At 39.7% G+C, this 25,418-nt stretch overlaps 6 protein-coding genes across 33 annotated transcripts in view; 4 read left to right on the top strand and 2 right to left on the bottom strand.

The window, feature by feature from the left end:
- LOC114641503 (tripartite motif-containing protein 16-like) overlaps window positions 1-25,418 on the bottom strand; it is a 1,283,323-nt gene that overhangs the window by 921,502 nt on the left and 336,403 nt on the right. The window lies entirely within an intron of this gene.
- LOC114652539 (tripartite motif-containing protein 16-like) overlaps window positions 1-25,418 on the bottom strand; it is an 837,738-nt gene that overhangs the window by 595,639 nt on the left and 216,681 nt on the right. The gene's annotated exons all lie outside the window — the stretch shown is intronic.
- Window positions 1-25,418, top strand: part of LOC114652524 (tripartite motif-containing protein 16-like) — a 538,688-nt gene that overhangs the window by 461,702 nt on the left and 51,568 nt on the right. The window lies entirely within an intron of this gene.
- The window catches only part of LOC114652414 (tripartite motif-containing protein 16-like), a 1,097,043-nt gene that overhangs the window by 338,062 nt on the left and 733,563 nt on the right, over window positions 1-25,418 (top strand). The window lies entirely within an intron of this gene.
- LOC114643026 (tripartite motif-containing protein 16-like) overlaps window positions 1-25,418 on the top strand; it is a 1,170,030-nt gene that overhangs the window by 138,187 nt on the left and 1,006,425 nt on the right. Inside the window, exons 3-7 of one of the 14 annotated variants that reach the window (XM_051927912.1) lie at window positions 9,312-9,407; window positions 10,905-11,138; window positions 15,213-15,372; window positions 18,503-18,568; window positions 19,848-20,378. The exons of 11 other annotated variants lie outside the window; for them this stretch is intronic. In XM_051927912.1, the coding sequence (XP_051783872.1) occupies window positions 9,312-9,407; window positions 10,905-11,138; window positions 15,213-15,372; window positions 18,503-18,568; window positions 19,848-20,378 (1,087 nt within the window). The remainder of the gene's footprint in view (window positions 1-9,311; window positions 9,408-10,904; window positions 11,139-15,212; window positions 15,373-18,502; window positions 18,569-19,847; window positions 20,379-25,418) is intronic. 2 more of the 14 variants (XM_051927897.1, XM_051927898.1) reach the window with 2 other exon arrangements.
- LOC127527845 (zinc finger protein 184-like) overlaps window positions 1-25,418 on the top strand; it is a 579,825-nt gene that overhangs the window by 75,951 nt on the left and 478,456 nt on the right. The window lies entirely within an intron of this gene.

The following is a 25,418-nucleotide window of genomic DNA, read 5'->3' on the forward strand; positions in this document are numbered from 1 at the left end:
TTGACACATTTGCATCACTAGAATTGACCTGTTGTGGGTTTTCTTTACACCTTTCAGTCCACACCTTCTGATCTCTTGATCCTAATAGATGGACAACTGCTACCCCTGAATTCTGTCCTGATTATTACACAATTAAGACTCTGAACAGGTGGCTTCTTCTCTCTTTGGTGTTTAAACATTCTGTGTTAATAAATAGTCAGGAATTACACTGATGAACTCCGTCTCTGCTTCATGGGGTTTCCCAGTTAATATTTGTATATTAAAGTCCACCATTACTATCATAACCTCTTTAAATTTGCATTTTTTTCAAATTGTTAAAAACTTGAAGATAATTTTTCATTTTGCAGTATTTTTTTTATTGTCCTCATCACTGCAGTCTCAGTTCATTGGAGACAAGCTGACAGTTAAAATACAGTTACAAACTTTACAAATAACAACATGTACACACATAAGAATAAAGACTAGTTTAAACAGACATTAATCAAAGCAACTTTAACTGAGTAACATTAAAGGATCAAACAGGACACCTCCATTAATATCATCATCGAGACAAGGCCAGCTAACAAAGGAGGAGAGGAAAACAGAAACTTAACTGTCAGCAAATCTGGAGAAAATAAACCTCTGGAGGGTCGATGGCCATTTATATGACGTAAAGTCAGAGACGGTGACACATCTGAAGACCTCAGCCTACTGGCCACACACCTCCTGCTGGTCCTTCTACCCTATACGTCTGTGCTGGGCAGGCTAATCAGTCCTTTAACTCTTCAACTCCAAGGCTCCTGATACCTCAGGTGTCCCAGTCATGGGCTGCTAAACAGCTTGGCAGGGGAGAAGTGGAACTGTAGACTACTGAAACAAGAAGAGAAAAAGAATAGTGGGTGATTGGTAAGAGTTCGTCAAGATTAAATTACTTACACTTTTATGTAAATGACTAACAAACAGAGACGTAATAAGCACAGTTAACAGTCAGCCCTACCAGCTATGCCAGGCTAAAGTGGTGAGTCCTCAGCCTGAGACTGAAGTGGCATCTCTTATATGAGCAGGCCGATCAGTCTACAGCTGAAAGTTCAACCTTCCTCTGTTGTTTTACTAATCTTTGGACTGTTTAGAAGACTGAAGTCATGAGATCTTAATGTGCACTCGGTGTGAATATGCAGGTAAGTTCAGAGACGTACAGTAAGTGGGGCCTCAGCCATTTCAAGCTGTTTATGCCTGTTTGACACACTTATCTGTATTTGGTGGTCTGTAGCCCACTTCTAATGTCAGGCCTGTACCCTTGATGCTCTCTGGTCAAATCTCTGTACCCTCATAGATTGGAAACCGTGGGTTGTTAATGAAATTCTACACCACCAACACACACTGACATTTCTAAATCTTGTATATCCATTTCCATTCTTGGCCTTCGTTGGCCTTAGTCAGGTTTCATTTCCTGCCATTCATTTGTTTTCTTTTTGATGACCTCACGTATTTAGATCTCCTATTTAAAATGCATTGCCAGTTTTATTTTCATGCATCCCCTGTAGTCAAGACATTTTAAAATTACCTTTTACACTTTTATTATTATCACGGCCTGTTCCACTATGTGGAATTTTAAGCCTGGCCCTTTGTAAACTCACACTCATGCTATTTTTGTTCTCTTTCACTCTCATTAGAGAGTTTCACTCTTTTGTAACTTACTCTTATTATTATAATCTTTTAATTTATTAGTCTTATGTTTTTGTTTTCCAGTCCTCTAGTTTGATTCTTTTCTCAGGTTTTCCTCGTGTGCTGCTTTAGTGGCAGTAAAAAATTACAAGGTGAGTCCTCCTGTCACCGTTAATTTCTCATCATTTATTAAGTTTTTCTCTTTTATTAGCTTTTATCTTTTTTCTTTAGTTCTTGTTTCACTTTTCCATTTTCCATGTTATGTGTTCTTATGTTGGTTGTGATGTTTACTTCTTATTTACAGGAGTTTAGTTCTCGTCACCTCCTATTTTGTTACTTATTTTATTTAATTTTGTTAGAAAATTGAGGTCAATGCCCTGAAGAAAGAGATGATATGCCCTTGAAATGCGTTTGCTGTGTATTTCAAAGTGTTTGATATTTGAAGTATGTTGACTTAATAAAAATGTTTCTTTCCCACTGATGCAGATGTGAAGTGAGAGGACTGATCTGCCCAATCTGACTCACCCAATATCCGAAGGTCTGCATTTGTCACACCTTCATCACTGTTCTTCTGCACAGACTCACATCTTACTATTATTTCTGATTTCTTTTTGTCTTCTGCAGCTTTATTCCAGCTTCTTGTCTAACTGATTATATGCCCAGACGCTCACTCCTTTAAACAATTTAAGATTTGTTACGTCTCTCTCGTTCATTGGCTCCTTCATCACTGTATTGATGTTATTTTAATATCTATATATATAATTCACTAAGCCGCCGACAAGTAGCCACCCATGGAAAGCACGCAAGACAGCCATGCCCACCAACACTAAGACCATTGGATACGACGACAACTCGCAGAGCCACGCCCACCAACTTGGACGCAGCAACTCAAAACAACGGACATCATTCACATTCGTCTCTGCGAGAATCCACATGCACCTCTGAGCCACGTTGACTTTTCCTGGGTGTTTATGTCAGTGTTATTCAATGTTTTTACTATTACACTGTGCATTCTATGGTGTAATAATTAACTATATTTGTGCTTAAAAATCTTTAAAAAAATATATTTACATACAGTTCGTATGGTCTGGAGTGGATTAATTGTATTTACATGTAATCCTATGGGGGAAATTGCTTCGGTTCACGACCAAATCGGTTTACGACCAGAGGTTTGGAACGAATTATGGTTGTGAACTGAGGTTCCACTGTATATTGAGTCTAGAAAACATGATCAGCAAGTCTTTGATAGGCTGCAACAAAATGATGAAAGAACGGGCACATTTTTTTCTCACAAGCTGGGTGGGTGTTAGTTAGTTAATTAGTTAGTTACTCAAAGGATTTCAAGATTTAATATGCACAAGCGGTAACACTGCAAAAGCAGCCCAAACCAGAAAAGACTGCTGGCAAAAAGTGGCTGACAAATTAAACGCGTGTGCATTGTACTTACTGAAAGCAGCGTTACGGATTTTGCAAATGTTCATTTTTTCCCTCTGCTTAAAAAACATTAAAAAAGCTGCGTGATTATGCGGTGTATACTACGCCGCAAGTTGGTATGCAGCATGTAAAACAGTTTGTCGCGGATAATTTGCCTTTTACTTTAACACGAAGACAATTTCCTGTTAGATTTGCCTTTGCGATGACAATTGATAAGGCACAGGGCCAAACTTTCAAAAAGATGTGCATGTATCTGCCAAAACCAGTTTTCAGTCACGGACAGTTGTATGTTGCTCTCTCCAGAGTTCCATCTTTTCATTCACTTACTGGTATGCCTGCAGGAATACGTGCAGCGAGCGAGAGAGAGCGAGCGACACACACACGCATACAGGCGCACGAGAGAGAGAGCGCTGGACGCATAAGAATAATAATACTTCATTACATTGATATACCGGTGTTTTCAGTATTCAAAGCACTATCCACACAGGGAGAAACCGGGAAGCGAACCCAAAATCTTCCACAGTCTTGTTACTGCAAAACAGCAGCACTACCATTGCGCTACAAGGCAGTTAAAGAATGCACTGGCCTCGATTTTGTTTTCACTTCTGTTTACAGCGATCGGATCGTAGCGTGCGTTGTTGCAATGTTACTTTTCTTGGTGGCTTATTACATTATGGATGTTTCACATGTTAATTTTTTTCCCTGTGCTTAAAAGACATTAAAAAAGTGTTTCTCAACTGTGACTCCGGAACAACTCAGTACACAAGCTATATTAAGCATCAACAATGAAGACTCGCTACACCTTAATGAACAAGTGCTGACATTTATCCTTACCGACGAAGTAACTTTCACCAGCGTGGCCTCCATCGTCACAGACGATTCCGCTTTCAGTCACGGACAATTATATGTTGCTCTCTCCAGAGGTCCATCTTTTCATTCACTCACAGTGGTATCCTCAAACCCACCCCATTTGGACAACTGTGTCGTTCAGCAAGTGTTCACCCATCAATACATAATTGTGCGGCGTATGTTACGCCGCGGGTTGGCTAGTATATATATATATATATATAAATATATATATAGATAGATAGATCGATAGATAGATAGATAGATAGATAGATAGATAGATAGATAGATAGATAGATAGATAGATAGATAGATAGATAGATAGATAGATGTGTATGTATGTAGATATGTAAATATGTATATGTATATATATGTGTCTGTATGTGTGTATATATATATATATATATATATATATATATATATATATATATATGTGTGTGTGTATATGTATGTGTATATATATGTTGATATATATATATATATATGTGGATGTGAATATGTATATATATATATATGTTTATGTATATATATGTTTACATAACCTCTTTAACACACTACTTCGCCGCTGCGAAGCGCGGGTATTTTGCTAGTATACTGTATATATAATATACTAGCAAAATACCCGCGCTTTGCAGCGGCGAAGTACTGCCTTAAAATTGTTATTAAGAAGAAAAGTAAACACTTTTAAACTGAGGGAAAATATACAAATAATTATTTGTTAAGGATCTGTTTGTATACCACGTTGTCAGTTCGCCTCTCCGGTTGTAATATGACCAAGCTGTGGGCTGAGCTTACTCTTGAGCATGCAACGTATAGTTGGCCATGTGAAAAGCAATCTTACCTCAAATCAATGCCAACCTTTTGTAGGGTCTGTCCCTGAGACTTATTAATTGTCATTGCGAAGCAGAGCCTTACTGGAAACAGGAGACGTTTGAATTGAAATGGAAGATCAGAGGGTATAACGGGGATGCGAGGAATAAAAACTCTCTCCCCTGAGCCACCGCCAGTAAAAATAGTTGCCTCAATTAGGTTCTTTTGCAGAGATGTGACCTGAAGTCTCGTGCCGTTACAAAGTTTCTGTGGCTATACGCAAATCCACAATCGGCTTTTTTGAGCCAAACGTGTTGTTTTCGTATGAGCCGCTTTTTATATGTATATTTTTATATATGTATATATATATATATATATATATATATATATATATATATATATATATATATATATATATATATATATATATAGCTGTACCAGGCCACGTGTTGCTGTGGCTCAGTCTGGTTAAATGGAAAAGAAAGCAAAGAGAAAGCGCACGTTTCTAATATGTTTAATTTCACAATGCTTGTGGGTATACAATATTTTTTGTTGTTCCATTGTCTGTGCAGAATGTTAGACTGAATAATATTGTTAAGTTCGTAGACGTCTTTGTTTTTGGCCGCCAGAATAGCTCGTTCACTCAGCCAGTCGTGATTCTTATAATCCATCCATCCATTTTCCAACCCGCTGAATCCGAACACAGGGTCACGGGGGTCTGCTGGAGCCAATCCCAGCCAACACAGGGCACAAGGCAGGAAACAATCCTGGGCAGGGTGCCAACCCACTGCAGGACACACACAAACACACCCACACACCAAGCACACGCTAGGGCCAATTTAGAATCGCCAATCCACCTAACCTGCATGTCTTTGGACTGTGGGAGGAAACCCACGCAGACACGGGGAGAACATGCAAACTCCATGCAGGGAGGACCCGGGAAACGAACCCAGGTCCCCAGATCTCCCAACTGCGAGGCAGCAGCGCTACCCACTGCGCCACCGTGCCGCCGATTCTTATAATTGGTTTGAATATTGGGAAATACTTTTTCAACCAATTCTTCTTTTGACGTCACTAAATTGCAGAAGTTATGAGGCTATGAAATTCGTCCTGAGGTCAGATCAACTGGCACCTTTCCATTCCCAATTTCCAGATTTCTCCAACCCCGTTTTTGACAGTTTGCATTATTTGATTGTAAATGCCTTTTTGCTGAAGTGTTAGCTTAGGAATATTTGATTGCACATATGACAAAAGATCACCCGTGTTGTAATTTTGTTCACGACACAATTCTACATCGAACGAAGCAGCAGATCGATTCGGTGATGACATTCCCAATTGATTGAGATCTTTGTTCGCGATTTCTAAGCACAAATCTTCAATCATTATCAACGCTTAGTTGTAGATGTCTGCTGTGAAATCCATGTTTATATTTGAATTTTACTTGCGTATTTGACGGAAAATATCTTCAGCCATGTGCGATTTATATTTCTCCCATAACTGTGTTGGAGATGAAGGAGAGCAGGCGGTCAAAATGATTACAAACACACCACAAGCGTTACCTGGTAGGTAACCACCCATACAATCAGATTGTGACACAGACTACGAATGCCGTGAATGTAATTACCCCGATCTACATGCTGTCAAATAAACGAACCACAAGCCGTGGCGCAACGTTAGGGGCATCAGCGCTGACGTCCGAGGTTCGATTCCAGTGGAGTGTGTACGCCTGATGAGCCCAGAATGAGGGCGAAACACGTGTCGTGTACTCTTTGCATTTATTTGACAGTAAACTATTTCAACCATTCTATGATCTTCTTCTCGCAACTGAAATGAGGGCACCATGGCGGATGTTAGCTGACTTGCTGACCAACCACAAGCGTTACCTGGTAGGTAACCACCCATACAATCAGATTGTGACACAGACTTCGAATGCCGTGAATATATATATATATACTATTCTGATTTTGATGTTATTTTTGTTCATATTATATTAATGTATTTCTCTTTAAAGTATATGATTTGTTTTTTCCATTAGTATATACTTTTTTTTACTTTTTTGACTTTTATATTAATAACCAGCCCAGCTTATCCCTTAGTCTTATTAATATCACTGACTGTTCTCATTTTGAGCTTGTAAACCTCGACTTCTTAAACTCCTTGTTAAAAGTCCATGACTGACCTTCTTGTTTGCCTTCCCATAACATCAATGGATCCCATGCCAGGGGTGTAGCAGCAATCAGATATTAAAATCCCCCTGATGCCCCTTAGCCCTGTGCCCCTCCATCTTAAACCCAATGTGAGCCTCATGTTAAACTCTCTGATCTCTCCAGTCCTCCCAGGAGTGTCTTGTGTCACAGACAGCACTTCTGATAAGACCACTGGGTGTCTTCTACTCCTAATCTTAGCTCCTCCATTTTCACTCTTTTGCTACACAATTGCCAGCCTGCTCTTACTTTTGTCACTTACTGTGACATTGACAGCGACAACTGGATCTGCGCCCCTCTGTAAAATAGCCAAGCCACATGCCCTCCAAGCCATAAAGCAGCCCACTGTGTGCGACTCGTTTGCTCTTCTTCATGTTTGAACTCTGAGTTAGTTAACCTTCAATTGTGTTATTATTTATTTCTCTGATCTTCAGTTATAATGTTTTGTCAAAGTATTTCTATTAGTGACTCTTTTGATTTATTGTCAGATTTCTCTGAGCTCATTAAACTACTCTTCAGATTTCACTTTTTACTGAACTCCTCAGACTCACTCGTGTCTTCTCGGCCTCAGTTATTTCACTTGACTCCATAAAATGACCAAACACTTGACAAAGTTCTCACAAGTCTCAACTCCACAATGGCCTTGTTGGTCCTACAATTGCAGTCCTTAGCCATCCAAGGTCTCCTGGGTTTGCAGGTTTCTTCAGTTTTTATGTGTGTAGCTCTGATATCCTGGTTGTCAACGTGATGTCCTCTCAATCTCAAGGACTGACTCATTCACCAGTGAGCCTTCAGACTGTCTCCTTTATTTGTAGCTCTCTTCAAGCCCAAACTCCATCTTGAATTGAACTGTTACATTAAAACTTTATTTGAATGTTTTTGTGATATTCATATTTGTTTAATTACCCTAGGTTCTTGTCTATAAGCCGGACTCATGTATAAGCAGGAGACCAAAAATCATACGAATTTTTAAAATAAAATCGTATCATAGATAAGCCGAACTCATGGATAAGCCGAACGTACTATAACCTATAACTAATAGAAGGGAGGGAGGTCAGTGGTCTCACTCGCACCCATTTAATTTCTTTAAGGGGGGAGAGAGTGTGAGATATTGGCGTCTCTCTCACTCCCCACATGGCGCGTTTGGAGCGGCCGGAGCGCGTTCTTTCTGCTCTGGGCGTCGCCGAGTCAACACGCGCGCGTAGCGGTCATTTAAATTGTGATTTTATATGTAAGCATATTTAAATATATATCGCGGATTTTTTGCTGGTTCGCGGATTTCTGCGGACAATGGGTCTTTTAATTTCTGGTACATGCTTCCTCAGTTGGTTTGCCCAGTTGATTTCATACAAGGGACGCTATTGGCAGATGGCTGAGAAGCTAGATTGCTTACTTTTCTCTCACTCTTGCGCTGACTATCTGTGATCCTGACGTATGGGGATTGAGCAGGGGGGCTGTTTGCACAACTAGACGATACAGACGCTCGTCTAAAAATGCTGAAAGATTATCTTCACGTTGCTATCTTTTGTAAAGCTGATTCCTGAAAAGACATGCTGCACGGTGCTTCGCATACTTAAAAGCTCGAAGGGCACGTATTGATTTTTGACTGAAAAACAAACTCTCTCTCTCTCTCTCTCTCTCTCTCTCTCTCTCTCTCTCTCTCTCTCTCTCTCTCTCTCTCTCTCTCTCTCTCTCTCCCTGCTCCTGACGGAGGGGGTGTGAGCTGCTGCCTTCAACAGCTTTGTGCCGCAGTGCTTCGCATACTTAAAAGCCAAACAGCCCTATTGATTTGTTTGCTTCAATCCTTTGAAGAGGAAGATATGTTTGCATTCTTTTAATTGTGAGACGGAACTGTCATCTCTGTCTTGTCATGGAGCACAGTTTAAACTTTTGAAAAAGAGACAAATGTTTGTTTGCAGTGTTTGAATAACGTTCCTGTCTCTCTACAACCTCCTGTGTTTCTGCGCAAATCTGTAACCCAAGCATGACAATATAAAAATAACCATATAAACATATGGTTTCTACTTCGCGGATTTTCTTATTTCGCGGGTGTGTCTGGAACGCAACCCCCGTGATGGAGGAGGGATTACTGTATAAGCCGGATTTATGTATAAGCCGATATTCTATTTTTTCATTTTCACAACTTTTTTCCTTAGATAAGCCGTGGCTTATAGACAAGAACTTAGGGTAAATCTCTGAGTGTCACCTACTGTGTCAATATGAAGACAAGTGTGACAGAAACAGTAAGTTGTGTCATGGGATGTGAAACAAATGTGTTGTACAAATTTAATAACTCAAAATGACACCACAAGCTCAGAAAGTAGAAGTGAATTCTAACAAGACCCCCATGTGTCCTCTTGTGTGTCCAACCAGAAACATCTGGGGGCAATACGGAGTGAAATTAGGAGGAGACTTGAAGCGAAAGAGAAGAAACTGAAGGAGACAAGGAGGACAGTGGAGGAGATGAAGGTGAGTGGTATTAAGATGACACTTCATATCAAAGACAGGAGAAAAACTAAAAGGGTTGTGAGAGTTTGTGGTGATGACGTGTGAGGACAGGGAGATGGAGAAGATGGTTTATTGTGTCCTTCATGGCGTTTCACTGCTGACAGCATTTCATGCTTTAGTCTTTAGGAATTCAGACAACAAGACCCTCATGTCCTCAGGTTTTTCATTCCTCCACTAAAGGTGACTTCACTCCCCTAACAATAACTCATAATGAAGGTTGGCACTGATGTTCTGAGTTGGATCAATTGACACAACATTCCCTAATGGACTTTCTCTGTTCATTCTGATATGTTGGACTCCATAAGTGAAGGTGTTAGACAGCTGGACTGAGTGCTGATAACGCGCACCTCCACCTTTTTTTTTAACCATTCATATTTTATAACACAGGACAGTAAGGAGGTGCAGTAGTCATTTATGTTGCCTTCCAGACCACAATTCATTTTCTATGTGGAGTTCACCACTCCAGTTCTTCTCTCACATCCTCAATGTCATTCTGGTTTATTGGCAGAAATGTAAATTGCTCCATTATGATTTCTCGTGTGGATTTTCTTTGTTACCTGGCCACACATTTGATTGGAGCACACCTGACTGTCCAGAGTTGCTTCCTGTTTTATGTCCAATTCTTCCTGGATCCATTTATGAGAGTTTTCATGCAGCAGAGGATAATCTCTTCAAAAGCATTTCTGAGTCTGGACAGACAAAATTCTTCCAATCTGATTTATCTGTCAGACTTACATTAAACAGCCTAGTGCCACATGGTGTCTTAAAGTACTTAGTAAAGCAGGAACAGACAACTAGCATGTGTCCTTCTTGTCAAAGAAAGTGGGTGGAGCACAATGTGTCACTCAATATGGTGCAGTCCAATAAATACACAGAAGTGACAGTCAAGGATGAACAAGTGACTGAATGTGAGCCCTCCTGCCAGACTGACCTCCATACTGGTTTATGCCTTTATGTTTTTCTTGTGTTATTATTGAATTCCGGCACTTTAGTGAAACATGAAATCCCCCATCTAAACCCACACTGACTGCTCACTGACACTCCTCTTCTTGATCTTTGTTCCTCAGTCTTTTCCTGATAATTGCTTTCATTAATTTATTTGTGACACATATTAAACTTACATTAGTGCCCATCCAGTTGAAATATGACCCATCCCAACTTCTTCTGACACCAAGATTTCAGACGTGCATTAAGCCTTCTAATCTATTTAACGACACACCTCTATAACACTACCAGAGTCCTCACAGGACAATAGAGCTGTCCTGACAATGACTCTCACAGATCATACAAAAACTCTTATTAAGACGGCACATTCCATACGGTCTTTCAGGTTCCTTAAGAAGATGCTGCTACCCAGAGTAAAGGGTCTGCTATGGCCCTTATCCTAATTCAAATTATCCATCATTACATCAGAATAAACTGGTGACTAAATTTTATATTTTTCTCCTATCCAACCAGATCTCTGTGGAAAGAGTGATGGAGGAACATGACAAGAGCTTCACAGATCTGATTCACTGCATTGAGGAAGCCCACAAGAAATTGACTGAGAAGATCAGAAAACAAGAAAAGAGAGAAATGGAGAAGGCTGAAGGAGTCATGGAGCAACTGGAGAAGGAGATTGAGGAGCTGAAGAGGAGAGAAGCTGAGCTGAAGGAGCTTTCAGAGACCAAGGACCATCTCCACTTCCTACAGGTGAGAGTGACATTTCACAGGGTGATCAGACTGGGGTGTGTGGGACCTGAGAAACTTTAGAGTCAAATTCAAAGGATCTGAGGAGTTTTTACAAATGACAAGAACAGGCCATTCAGCCTAATTTCACATTTGCCTAATATTTCCACAGTTTATGCAAAACTCTCAAAGTTCCTGCCTTTATCTGTGGCCATCAAACAACATCCTATGGCCACCTGACAACCTCCCAGCTTAATTTAACTGCACTGATCAAAATAACTCTTTTATGACCTTTTTTAATATGAAGATTGGAAATATCCATCAGCAGTTGACTTCTTTTGTAAACTCTGTACATGGAACATTTTATGATCCCCCTTCTTCTTCTCTTCTTACTATTTTTAAACTCGCAACTGTGATATTAAAAAAAATTCAGATATTATTAGAAATTCCAAGCCCTCTACCTGTCAGCTGGCTCCAGTTCCTACTGATTTCTCTTTCCTCTCTAATAACTAACATCATACATTCTTCCCTTATCTCTGGTCTTGTTCCTTTATCTCTTAAAACGGATGTGATAACTCCAATTCTCAAGAAATCTGGTGCCAATCCTTACAAATTAAATAATTATCATCCCATCTCAAATTTACCTTTCCTTTAAAAAACACTTGAAAAACTGTTGCTGTGCAGGTTGACTCTCACCTTACTGACAATCATTTGTTTGAACAATTTCAGTGTGTCTTTCGTCCGTTTCACAGTACAGAGACAGCCCTGGTTAAAATCACCAATGACCTGCTGATGGCAGCTGACTCGGGGCTGTTGACCACACTTGTGCTCCTTGATCTGAGCTCAGCCTTCGATACGATATCTCATGATATTCTCCTTGAGATATGAAAATGGATTGGCATTATGCCTGGTTCAAATCTTATCTCTCAGATCATACACAGTTTGTACAACTAAAAAATTTCAGATCCCAAGTTTGCCCAGTTGTTAGTGGTGTTCACCAGGGCTCTGTCTTTGGCCCTCTTCTATTTATTATTTATCTTCTGCCTCTTGGTCGTATCTTTAGGAAATCTGATATTCACTTTCACTGTTAAGCTGACGACCCCCAGCTCTATCTGTCTACTAAGCCTGATTCCACTCTTCCATCTTCTTCCCTCTCTGACTGTCTGCAGGAAGTTAAATCATGGCTGTCTGCTAATTTTATTAAATAAAATAGTCATAAAACAGAGGTTTTTCTGGTAGGAACTAAATCTGTTTTGGACAAATGTGATAATATTTCATTGACTATTAATAATTCTCTAATCTCTTCTTCCTCCCAGGTTAATAGCTAAGATGTCATTCTTGATAGCACCTTCAAATTTGTGGCTCATGTGAATAGTATAACTCGGTTGACATATTTCCATCTACATAATATCAACTGTTTACACCAATCTCTTTCAGTTACCAGCACTGCTATTCTCGTTCATGCTCTGGTCACATCTTGTATTGATTATTGTAAGTCTGTCATCTCTGGTCTTCCTCATAAAGTCCTTTACAACTTCAGTTGGTTCAGAATGCTGCATCTTGTATTATTACAGAACACCTGCCATTGAACACATCACTCCAGTCCTTCAGCAGCTTCACTGACTCCCTTTTAAATATCACATTGATTTTAAAATTCTGCTAATTACTTACAAGACCCTCCATAATCTCGCACCTCCTTATCGTTCTGATCTTCTTCATATATCCATTCCTTCCCATATCCTTAGATCTTCTTCCTCTATTTATCTTATTATACTTCCTGCTCACCTGACTACCATGAGGTTTGGAGATTTCAGGCGAGTGGCCCCTTGCCTCTGGGACTCTGCACAAGATATTTGTAATATCGACCCTCTTCCTATCTTTAAATCTCACCTTAAACACATCTTTTTAAGATGATTTATTCTGTTTAACTTGAATTATAGTTGAAAAAGGTAAATTTAATTTTATTAATTTATTTATTCTGGTTTTATTGTACTGTAATATTTCATTAATTTTAAATTGTGTGTGTTGTTATAAATGTATTCTGTAAGGTGTCCTTGTGTGCCTTGAAAGATGTGTATAAATAAATAAATAAATAAATACATACATTATTATTATTATTATTATTATTATTATTATTATTATTATTATTATTACCTGATAGTCAGGTAAATCTGCAGTTATTTATTTAAAGGAGCAAATTTGTATGAAATGTGTTCTTTGTAAGTTTCATTTTAAATGAGCCACCTAACTAAAGAAGACACCAACTCCCTTCATATCTTTAAACACTCCTGTCATGTCACCTCCTCATGTCTCTGTCCTTTAACTGATGACATTCAAATCCTTCAGCATTTCCTCACAGCTCAAACCCCACAGTCCAGTCTGGTGTCTCTTCTTCTTCTTCTTGACTTTCTTTTGTGCTGTTTTCTCATTTCTCTAACACACAATATTCCTGATGTGGTCTCAAAAGTGTGTTCTACAGGGCAGATTACAGAACTGTGATGAGTGCACAAAAGGCTCCCAAGTCTTTTTGACAAGTCACACACTTTCTTCAAGTTATTCCAGATCTTCCCCTACAGCTTCACATTTCAGTTTGTTTAAATGTCAGAAACACCAAATTGTCTCATTATGATTGGACTGACCTTGAAATGAGCTGGCAGACTCTCCAAGTAGCACACTCTCTGATGCACAGTTCTGTCAGGATTCACTTATGAGAAAGGTCTCATCCACCAGAGACAAAACTCTTCACACACATTTTTGTGCACAGATGGACCAAACTTATCCAACCTAATTTATTTAGCACAGACTCACATTAAACAGATCAGCATCTGTTGTGTACTAAAGTACTAAACACAGCCATTACAGACCAGTGGGGTGTGTATTTATTTCAAAGAAAGTAGGCGGGCACAATGTGTCACTCAACACTGTGTAGTCCAATCCAGACACAGAGGTGATAGCTCAAAAAGTAGAAGTGAAGGAGAGCCAACCTCACAGACTGACCTTCACTTCGGTTTATGGTTTTATTCTTATCTGCTTTTGTTGTTTCTTCCTATAATACCTTCTCATTAGAAATGCATGAAATCCCCTCTCTACACCCATGCTGACCGTGACATTTTTCAGCCTATTTCATGTCTTTTTTGTTAATTTATTTATGTTAATGTTGATTTTGTGGAGTTTCTGTATTAATCTTTGTATTTGATCATAATTATAAGCTGTCTGTGTTACATTACATGTGTTTTGTGTGTGTTTCATAAAAGAGGTGGACCATCCACCAATCACTGCCAGGAGCTACCCTTTCACCCTATAAATCCCAAGGGCCTCCCACAGTTTCATTGTGAATGCGCTCTCTGAGTTTGTCGAGTTCTTGTGTTCTTTTAGTTGTGTCTTATGCTTTTTGTGATTTTCTGGATTTTTCAGCCTGTGCTTTGTTTTTCAACTGCTCTCTTTGGAATCTGTTTTGAAACTTTGTTTGCTTTGGATTGCCTTGTTTGGCTCAAAAGAGTGTCTGTGTACTTGGAATGCAACTTTATGAAGAATAAATCTTTAATTATATAAAGATTTTGTGAGGGCCATTTTCTATCTATCTATCTATCTATCTATCTATCTATCTATCTATCTATCTATCTATCTATCTATCTATCTATCTATCTATCTATCTATCTATCTATCTATCTATCTATCTATCTATCTATCTATCTATCTATCTATCTATCTATCTATCTATCTATCTATCTATCTATCTATCTATCTATCTATCTATCTATCTATCTATCTATCTATCTTCATCTCAGTACATTAAACAGCCCAATGCCTTGTTTTGTCTGCTAAGTCAGTTCTTCACCTGCCTATCTGTTGCCCCCTCAGTCTGATGACTCGCCTCTCATGGACTTCTGCATGAAAATCTTTTTGAAAGTCAAGGCACCTGACATCTTATGGTCCACTATAATGAAATATTCTCCTATAAATAACCAAAAATGAATGAAAAGTAATCTGTCTAAATCCAAACTCTCTGTTCACCATTCTGATCCTTACTTGAGAGGGGGTCCTTCTTATTATTGTTACTTTTTATTTCTCTTCATCCCCTCCTCTCTCCTGATGCAGATTTTCTCATCTTGCTGTGTCCTTTCTGATGTTGAAGACTCGCTGAACTTCACTGTCACTACCAATTTCTCTTCTGAGGACCTGCTAAAGGAGCTGTCAGGTCTGAAAAAGCGTCTGGAGAAGATCGGCCATTGGGACATCCTGCCTTTGACTCTATCAGGTACAGCGTCTGGTCATGTTGTGTTCATTGTTAAAGTCCAATAGGAGGGCCAGAGTGACAATAACAAGGGTAGTGAGATGCATGAGGAAGGCCTGTCCATTAATATTTATCCATTTTTTCTATTAGTAATTTTTTATAGTGCTGTTCACAATGACAAGCTGTTGAGTGATATCACACTTTCACAGTAAGCAGCTACTTTTATTCAGAGTTCTTGATATTCTGAAGGATGGCCGGCATCTTTACCCAGCCAAGACACCCTTAGGATAGAAGGACATGAGGTGACAGATTGCACAGGGCTTTGTCTCCCCCAGGACACTAGATGGCAGTGAGCCCAGGCTCAGATTCCCACATGAGTGCCTGCAGGGCATGCTGGGAATTGTAATCCTAGGGGGACACCATGGGGTGGTGTATGACTGGGAAATCCCTATGTCATGGGGTTTCCGCCTCACTTAGAAGTGCTGAAACACCACTTCTGGGGCAACTAAAATAAAAGGGACTGCCTGCCTCACATCAGGGGGCCAGAGTCAGGAGGAAGAAGGACAAATCTTGCAAGATGAATGGAGGAGGCAGTGAGAGACAGAGAGAGAGAGAGTATTGATCTTATTGTACTTGTGGCCATCGTGGTGGGAAACCCTTATAAAAGAAGAGTTTTCCCACAGTAAAAGACTCTTTGCTGGAGTGCCCCCTACTGTTCACAATATATCTCTTCCTAGCAGAGTGAAACAGCCGCACATTAAAACAGGCTACTGGTACAATAGTAAGTCCATCGTTTCTGATCATGCCGCACATTTATAGAGCTCTGTTCACCCGAGATGTTCGCTCTTACATCCCTTTTACTTTGTGATCTTTTTTGCTCATCAGACATGCTAGGCCTTACAGCCATCAGTTTTTTGTGCATTTGTTTCCTCTGTACATTGAATATTGCTGCAATCTGTTGGACACTCGATGACCAAGGACGTGATAACGGTTTGACTCTTGTAATTCTGGGGTTAATGCCTCCGGACAGTTTGCACCCTTCACCTTATGTCTTGTGATTGTAACCCACCTATTTCTACCTGTCTGGTCTGGAATCTCCTCCCGCACCACGTTGGGGGTGCACACTATTTCTTTAAAAGACACCTGGGCCAGGTCCGCCAATTCTCTACTACAACGCAGGCCAGCCAACTCCTCCTCCAGTTCAGTGACACTGAGCTCGAGGTGCTGGATCAGCTGGCATCTCCCGCAGATGTGGCCTTCATAGACAACTGGCTCTTCCAAACCATCATCTAAAAAGTCCAACATCCAACAGGACTTGCATTGCACTGGCCTCATTATTAAAATTTGATTTGGGAAAGGGAAAACTGCCTTAACTTTTTTTTTCTTTTTACTTAAAATTAAATGATACAACTTAAATGGTAACACTAAGACCTGCTATGGCTATTTTACACCTTCTGTCCCCTTAAACTCCAGTAGTGTTCTTTCTCTCAGCTGCCTGCTGTTTGTCCTTCTTAGGATGTTAACTTTATTTCTCTCTGTCTCTTCTCCTAACTTTGTGCTCCTCTTATTCTTTACTTAAAAGCTCTCCACTCGCACTGTTGGTATTCCCCATATTAATGAACCTTTACACTGTCTCCCACTTAACTGTTCTACCTTCAATCTAAAATAAAGAAATAAATAAAACTTTACTACCTTATCTGCTCCTACAGCCCCTTGTGCTTGATGGGGGTCTTAAAGCTGGACGCTGACCTGCGCACCACTGAGCCTTCACCTTTTACTACTTTGAAGTCAGCAGTGGCCTTTTTTTCTTTTCTTTTAAACTAAGGAATCGCTGTTAGGACAAGCAGTTATTTGCTTACAGATCTAACCTACCTGCTCAATGATAGTTCAAATACAGATAACAAGAACAAGAACTTTTCCAAGCGCAGCTTCAAACACTCAGCTACTTTTGCTGTTGTACGTGCGATAAAAAAACAAACAAAAAAAAAAAAAAAAGCAAAAAACCCTTCTAAATGGAAAAAAGCTTTAAAAATTCCTGTACGGTTCCTTAGCGGCAACCAAAACCGAAGTTTTTAAGAGTAAAATGTCTTTTTAATTTAACACTGTGTCTATAAACTTGTGACCCACTGGAATTGTGATACGGTCAATAAAAGTGAAATACTCAGAGGTCTGCGGACATTGCTGGCAAAAATGACTTCTGCCATACACAGAGTAGATGTCTTAAACGACAGACCAAATTTATTGTTTGTTAGTACAAAGTATGCTGTGTCTCTTCAGAGAATCCTTGGGTACTGCTGGTCTAACTTTGAATAATACACATGACCTGCATTGTGAGGGAGCGTCAGTTACTGCACTACAGCCATGTGGCATGATTACCTGAGGGTGACCTTCATTGTTGAGGACCCGAGTGGCTGCACCAGGCCAAGGGGACACCCATGTAACACCTGGCTGTGGTAGATAGGGGGTCATTCCTGGAGGGTGGGACTGGACTGCGTATCTGCCTGGGGGGTTGCCAGCCAGAATCTCCAGCTTTTTCATTGTGTGGTGGGTGCGGCTGTACCAGTGCATGCCCCCCAAACCTAACCTGACCTGACATGACTTAGTACAAAATCTGTGGAGGTTATAAAGTGCTGTACAGATTTGTTTAAACATACAGTAAACTAAAGCAGTTCTGCACTGATGAACATAAATGGAACCTAACAATGTCTGTCCATGAACAGAACTGCTGAGCTGTGGCCAACTGACAACACAGGAGAGGAAAACAGAAAGTGAGGTGACGAGGGTTAACAGGTCAGACGTGTGTGCGCCCAACTGCACCGACACTGTTTACTACCTGGAAGAAAGTCTGAGATCCAATGGTGGATTGGACTGGGCAGGCTGAACTCGGTCAGTTTCTTATCTAGAAGCTCTGAGATGTTGGTGTCTAAAGCAGAGGTCAAGTCCACAGATAAGACCCTCACATGTGTCTGTGGCTCATCAAAATGTTAGTAAATAAAACTCACTTCATCATCCACACACCAGTGGGCTCAGTACACAAACTTGATCTGCATGTCTTGTTGTTTTATTCAACTGCACTACGTTTGTAATAAGTGTCTAACAATTTAACATTATAAAATTACATCTTAACATTCTCCATTCTTCTTTGTATTTTCAGGTCATGAAGCTCCAGTCTTCACCCTACGGCCTCCTGAACCTCAGAGCAGAGAGGAGTTTTTACAATGTGAGTCTGTCAATTCATGGAGTTTATCATCATTTCACTTTTAATATCTCAGGCCAGCATTAGCAGGAAAGCATTATGTGAGTGTGGTGGGACTGATGAGCTCAAAGTGACAGGGGTCCTGTCACTGGTGCATTATGGGATATTGAGATTCAGGACAGGGATGCACCAAAGCAGTCTGTTAGACTTGAGTCTCTTAAGTGTCAAGTGAACTCATGAGAAATAAAAATGAAATCCTGCCGACTACGCCAGGTCCTCCTGTCACTCCAGTCCTACCTCCATTGTTCTTTTTCCTTCATCTCATTTCTTGATTTCACTTTCTGCTGTTTTTCTTTTCTCTTTTCTCCTTTCTGTTTCTTTTTTATTTCTGTAATATCCTTGCAATATTGATAAGAATTATTTATTTACACAGCAATAGGCACACAATGAAAGCAGCTCAGTGTGCTTCACATAAAAACACAATGTCCACTCCATTAATATCTACATATACAGTCTATGTGTGTAAAGATGAAGACAAAAGGACTGTTTTATAAAAGAATCCCAGCTTTACTGTGAAATAAGTTAAAGCCGACTAAAGTACTTGGCCATTCTGTTCTCCATAGAGCTGACACTTTGATTTTGATTCATAACTTAACATATTGTAACAATAAAACTAAATGAAAATAACAGAAGGAAATATTGAGAAACCTTAGATGTTAAAATACATCACTGGATGAGAATCGACCCTATAATGAGAATCTCAGGGGTCTTCAGTCACTCAGTAAAGTGCTCACTTAGCTGTGATATGTCATTGTGTGCGTCACACTGAATGTGGACAAGAGAAGAAGAGGAAAGGACGAAGGTCACAGCTGAGCAGGTCAAGGTGAAGACTACAAGACCACCTCCAAAGAGCTTCATGTTCCTGTTGCCACAGCAGCTAACATCAAGAAGTTTAATGTCCATGGGACGGCAGCCAAACTCACTGGATGTCACATCAAATAAAATATGAACCCCTTATTGACTAGGAGGACAGTTTAAGAGGTGAAGAACAAACCAAGACAGACATCAGGACAGACTCAGGGTGACCACCACGATCAAAGTACAACAGTTTCAAGTAGCACCATCAATCACTTACTGAATGAAAGGGGGCTTCATGGTAGAAGACCCCACTTCTGAAAGAGCATTTGAGTCTCATCAGCGCAGCTCCTGATTGGTTCTTGTTAATTGTCTGTGTTGTGCTCCGCCCCCAGTCCTGTTACACACTCCCAGATTTCCTCACTCGTTTTCTTTTCTCTCCTTTCAGACTTCCGTCCTCTCACACTGGACATCAACACGACACACAAAGACCTCCGTCTGTCTCAAGGGAACAAGAAGGTGACATGTGAGGGGACAAAAGCCAAATATCCTGATCATCCTGACAGATTTGACTGCTATTTCCAAGTTCTGTGCAGAGAGGCTCTGACTGGGACTCGCTGTTACTGGGAGGTGGAGGGCAATGGAGGTGATGTGGTGATTGGAGTTGCATATAAAGGACTGTGCAGGAAAGGATGGAGCATGGATTGCGGCCTTGGATACAACAACAAGTCTTGGAGTCTTTGGTGGTTTGATTCCCAGTACTCTGTGCATCACAAAAACAAGGAGACTCTAGTCAGCACCCCCTACAGCCCCAGAATAGGTGTGTATCTGGACTGGCCTGCTGGCTCTCTGTCATTTTATAGCGTCTCACACACAATGAACCTCCTGCACAGGTTCAACACCTCCTTCACTGAGCCCCTTTATCCAGGGTTTGGGCTTCATTATTACTCCAGTGTGACAATCAGCCATCTGACACCATGTGACCACTGACTAGTACACTCCACCGGTCATGCAATGTCCCCACAAGCTCAGGTCCTCTTTGTGTTTGTAGTTTGGGGTCAAAATTAATTCTACAGGATGGCTGGGGGGGCAGCACCTCTGTGAGTGAATTTCTGGATGAGAATGCGGGGCGAATGCAAATGTCAGGGTCTCCATTATTATTGGGTTTGAGTAGCCAATCAGGTGTGTGTGTCATAATGAGGGGAGGTGACACCTCAGACCTACAAATACCAGTCTGACCAGCAGGGGTCACTGTTGAGTCACAGCCACATGCCCTTCAGACTAACACCCCAACAACTGCTGTGTCCTCTGAGTGTCACTAAATGTCACCTGTTAAGTCAGTCTATATAGCGCCTTTCAGTAGTGCTGCTCCAGAAGGACCACATGCCTGTCTAAGTATCAAAAGCCTCATTTCAGTGACTATTTAGGAGCACAGAGTGACAGAAGTGACTGGAGTGCTGGCCTCTGAACAGACATTGTCTGAGCCTCTATTAGTTACTCTGGTGGTCTGTCACCTCTGAATGAATTCACTGTGAATGTCTAAAGACGAGGACTCACAGGTCAGTCACTGTCAGTGTTCAAAGCGACAATCAGATGTGGTACTTGGGGACACTTTTATCTTTCCACTGACACACACATTTCTAGGATTAATTTACAATTACCTCAAGACCCCTCAAGGAGTGGTGTGTCACCTGACATCAGTCTGTGTGAAGAAGCCAATGAATGCCCCCACCACTCCCCACTGTGTATTATAGGCCTCACCAGCAGATGGTGACTATGACTTCTAAATCTGTCATCTTCATGGAGCCTGAGGGGTTAAAAGGAAGAGGAGAAGGTGAAAAAAGAGTGAGGGGTGAAGACGATAGAGAACAGCCATGTTGTCCTGTCGTCTGGATGTTTGTGTTGGTTGAGCTCGTCTCCTGCTGACCTTGGGGGCTTTAAAAGCTCAGGATTAATGAACAGACTGTCGGGAAATGGAAATGTCAGTCATCACTGTGGGCAGGTGAGCAGGTGGGCACATTCAGGGCAAAATGTCATTTAAAAGTTGATGAGCACACTGGACACATCGCCAGTCACTGATAATTGACTCTACGTCCGCTCCTGTGGCCCTCATCATGTGCTGTAAACTCAGACGCTGGTCATGTGACTTGCACCTTAGTGACATTCCTGTGACTTTCAGGATTGTGACATCAGCTGATTCTTCTGGAGCCAAACTGCTCCCTCTTGTGGCCTCTCTGCATATTAAACACACTAGAAGTTAGGATGTGAAGTGTTTGATGAGATCTAAAAATATATTCAGAATATTCACATTACCTTCAGTTTTGTAAGAATTAATGCATAAAAGAACATTTATTTTAAATTACTATTTTGTTAATTATGATTAGGTGTTACATTCTCAGTGATTTAAGGCCTATTAATGCTTCATAGTTAATAAATTTTGAATTCCCTAATAATTAATTTAAAAAAAAATCTTAAGAACATCCGTTATTTGTCAAATTTGTTCATTTGGTAACTTTTGATTTGTAAATTCCTCTGATAATATCTCAGGTTTTCTATGTTCTGATGATATTAGGACTTCTTGTTTATGATTAATCCTCTTTAATAAAAGGACAAGTGTCTGTGTGTCTGTCTGTGTATCTGTCCAGTCACTTTATCTCTGTCTTTCCAACAGGTGGCACCTCACAAACATTATCACAGCTTTTATGACTCCCATGCTAATTAATATCATCCAGTTGCACAGCCGCAACACCAAAAGTCACCACTGATATCGGCCAGCAGTTTTATGACAGAATGTATGTTAGAGTGAGTGTGATTAGTGGGCACCACACTGGCCTGTAAACCTCCCTGCTGGCACACAACTGCTGGTCCAGACCAGTGGCAGTTTATTGTGTTTCAGCTCTGCAAACAGAATGGCATATAACAGAGACATAAGCATTGCATTTGTCATTCCAACAGATGGCACATCACAAACATTAACACTGCTTTTACGATTTTCATAACAAGTTGCAGATAAAAGAGACACATGCATTGCATTTGTCACTCCAACAGATTATGGATTACAAACATTTGTAGTAATGCATTGTACTACTACAAGTGTTTGTGATACGCCATCTGTTGGAATGACACTTGCAATGCATTTTATTATATAATGCATTTTAAAACACATTTCAACAGATGGTGCATTGGAAACCTTAATGTTGAGATCTACATTGATTACTTAGAATTCAGCCCATCTTAGATGTGTAGCACAACAATTTACTTAATACAACGCTAAAAGCTGAATTTATATATATACTAGCAAAATACCCGCGCTTCGCAGCAGTGGAGAACTGCCTTAAAATTTTAAATAATAAACTGAGGGAAAATGTACCAATAATTATTTGTTAAGGATCTCTTTGTATACCACGTTGTAAGTTCGCCCCTCCGGTTGTAATACGACCAAGCATGTGCGCTAAGCTTACTCTTGAGCATGCAACGTATAGTTGGCCATGTGAAAAGCAATCTTGCCTCAAATCAATGCCAACCTTTTGTAGGGTCTGTCCCTGAGACTTATTAATTGTCATTGTGAAGCAGAGCCTTACTGGAAATTGGAGGTGTTTGAATTGAAATGGGAGATCAGAGGGTATAACTGGGATGCGAGAAATAAAAACTCTCTCCGCTGAGCCACCGCCAGTAAAAATAGCTGTCTAAATTAGGTTCTTTTGCAGTCATGTGACCTGAAGTCTCATGCCATTACAAAGTTTCGGTGGCTGTAAGTTTCTCAGTAACATTATTGGTGCCCCAACCTTCAAAATTAGATTATGCTCAGGAGTGCCTGGAGGATTCAGAGTGTGGACCAAGCTGCAGGCAATGGACTTATATATGTACGTAAGTAGGATTCAGTTAGCGTTGGGAACCTGCGTACCAAATTTCTTGAAGATGGGCCCATTGAGTAACAAAGACCGTTGGAAAGTTCAATATGGCGGCCGACAGTGGTGTCATACCACCGAAATAAGTACGTACATTGGTTTCGGTTAGCGCAGGGAAGCTGCTTACCAAATTTCGTGAAGATGGGGCCATAAATAAGAAAGTTTAACATGGAGGACATTGTTGACCGTTACATGTAGAATTTCGAAATGCAACCTGCTTAACTTTTGTAAGTAAGCTGTAAGGAATGAGCCTGACAAATTTCAGCCTTCTACCTACACGGGAAGTTGGAGAGTTAGTGATGAGTGAGTCAGTGAGGGCTTTGCCTTTTATTAGTATAGACTAGCAAAATACCCGCGCTTCGCAGCGGAGAAGTAGTGTGTTAAAGAGGTTATGAAAAAGTAAAGGAAACATTTTAAAAATAACGTAACATGATTGTCAATGTAATTGTGTTGTCATTGTTATGAGTGTTGCTGTCATATATATATATATATGACAGCAACATATATATGTGTGTATATATATATATATATATATATATATATATATACACACATATATATATATATATATATATATATATATATATACACATATATATATATATATATATATATACATACACATATACTCATATATTATACATATATATATATACACATATACATATACACACATATATTATATATATATATATATATATATATATATATATATATATATATATATATATATATATATATATATATATATACACATATACACATATATTATATATATATATATATATATATATACACACACATATATTATATATATATACACACACATATATATATATATATATATATATATATATATACATACATATACACACATACATGCACTTTCAATAACATAGAAATCAATATAAACAACATTAACATCATTATCATATGAGAATATGAAGTAATATATAAGAAGCACATTTCATATAAATATAAATTATTAAACAGTAAAATCTTCTTCTGTAATTTGCTACCGTGGCTATTCGTTTGTCTGTCCAGGATTTTTAATCACCTGTAGCTCGCAAACCATTTCACCTATTGACTTGAAATCTGGTACACATATAGTACGTCACGTCTACTATCCGCTTTATGGGTGATGATTGTATTACTGTTTTTATCTTTATTTTATTTTATTGTAGAATCAACTCCTATCTGCGCACACCAGGGCGGCCGTGGGCGGATGCGTATGGTGTATTCACTCCATGTTATCGTGCATTGCGCTGTCACTGCTATTTTGATAAAAGAATTTGAACAACATATAAGAAGCATATAAATTATTAAACAGTAAAACATTAACATTTAAGAAGTAAAGTTACATTGAGTACTACTGCAGTGCCTTCGGGTATACCTCATTTTTTGTTTGCCCATTACATTCTTAAATGTATACATTTTTTGTTGTACCTACCCGAGAACACGCGACATATAACTGAGCGTGGGAGAAGCATGGATTTTAAACACGCGTTGAGTTGATGTGCTGGTCTCCCTCGTGGAATAACTGGTAATGTTTGAGTAAAATCTACAGCGAGTAAAATGACATTACCTCCTATTTTTTTTTTTTACGATCTGTGAGATCTTGCTTTCTTCGGTTCAAGGCTTCATAAGCTCTTTAAGTTCCATGGTGTACTTATCCCAAACCATCATCTTTGAATGTTGCAAGACTTTCGCCTTGTATGTAGATCGGGGTAATTACATTCATTGTATTCCTAGTCTGAATCACAATCTGACTGTATGGGTGGTTACCTGGCAGGTAACGCTTATGTTTGGTCATGAAGTCGTCTAACATCCGCCACGTGCCCTCTTTTAATTGCAAGAAGCAGATATATATAGCCAAATTCTTGCGCTTCGTTGTGGCAAAGTACTACTTTTAATTTTTTATTAAGAAGAAAAGAAAACCTTTTTAAACGGATCGAAAATATACCAATAACAATTTGTTAAGGATCTGTTTTTTTGTGAACCTCGCTTTTCACAGCTGTTTCGTTTATTTGACAGTATGTAGATCGTGGTAATTACATTCATGGCATTCGTTTTCTGAATCACAATCTGACTGTATGGGTGGTTACCTGCCA

The sequence above is a fragment of the Erpetoichthys calabaricus genome, chromosome 5 (genome assembly GCF_900747795.2).
Source record: "Erpetoichthys calabaricus chromosome 5, fErpCal1.3, whole genome shotgun sequence".
In the NCBI taxonomy this organism is placed as follows: domain Eukaryota; kingdom Metazoa; phylum Chordata; class Cladistia; order Polypteriformes; family Polypteridae; genus Erpetoichthys; species Erpetoichthys calabaricus.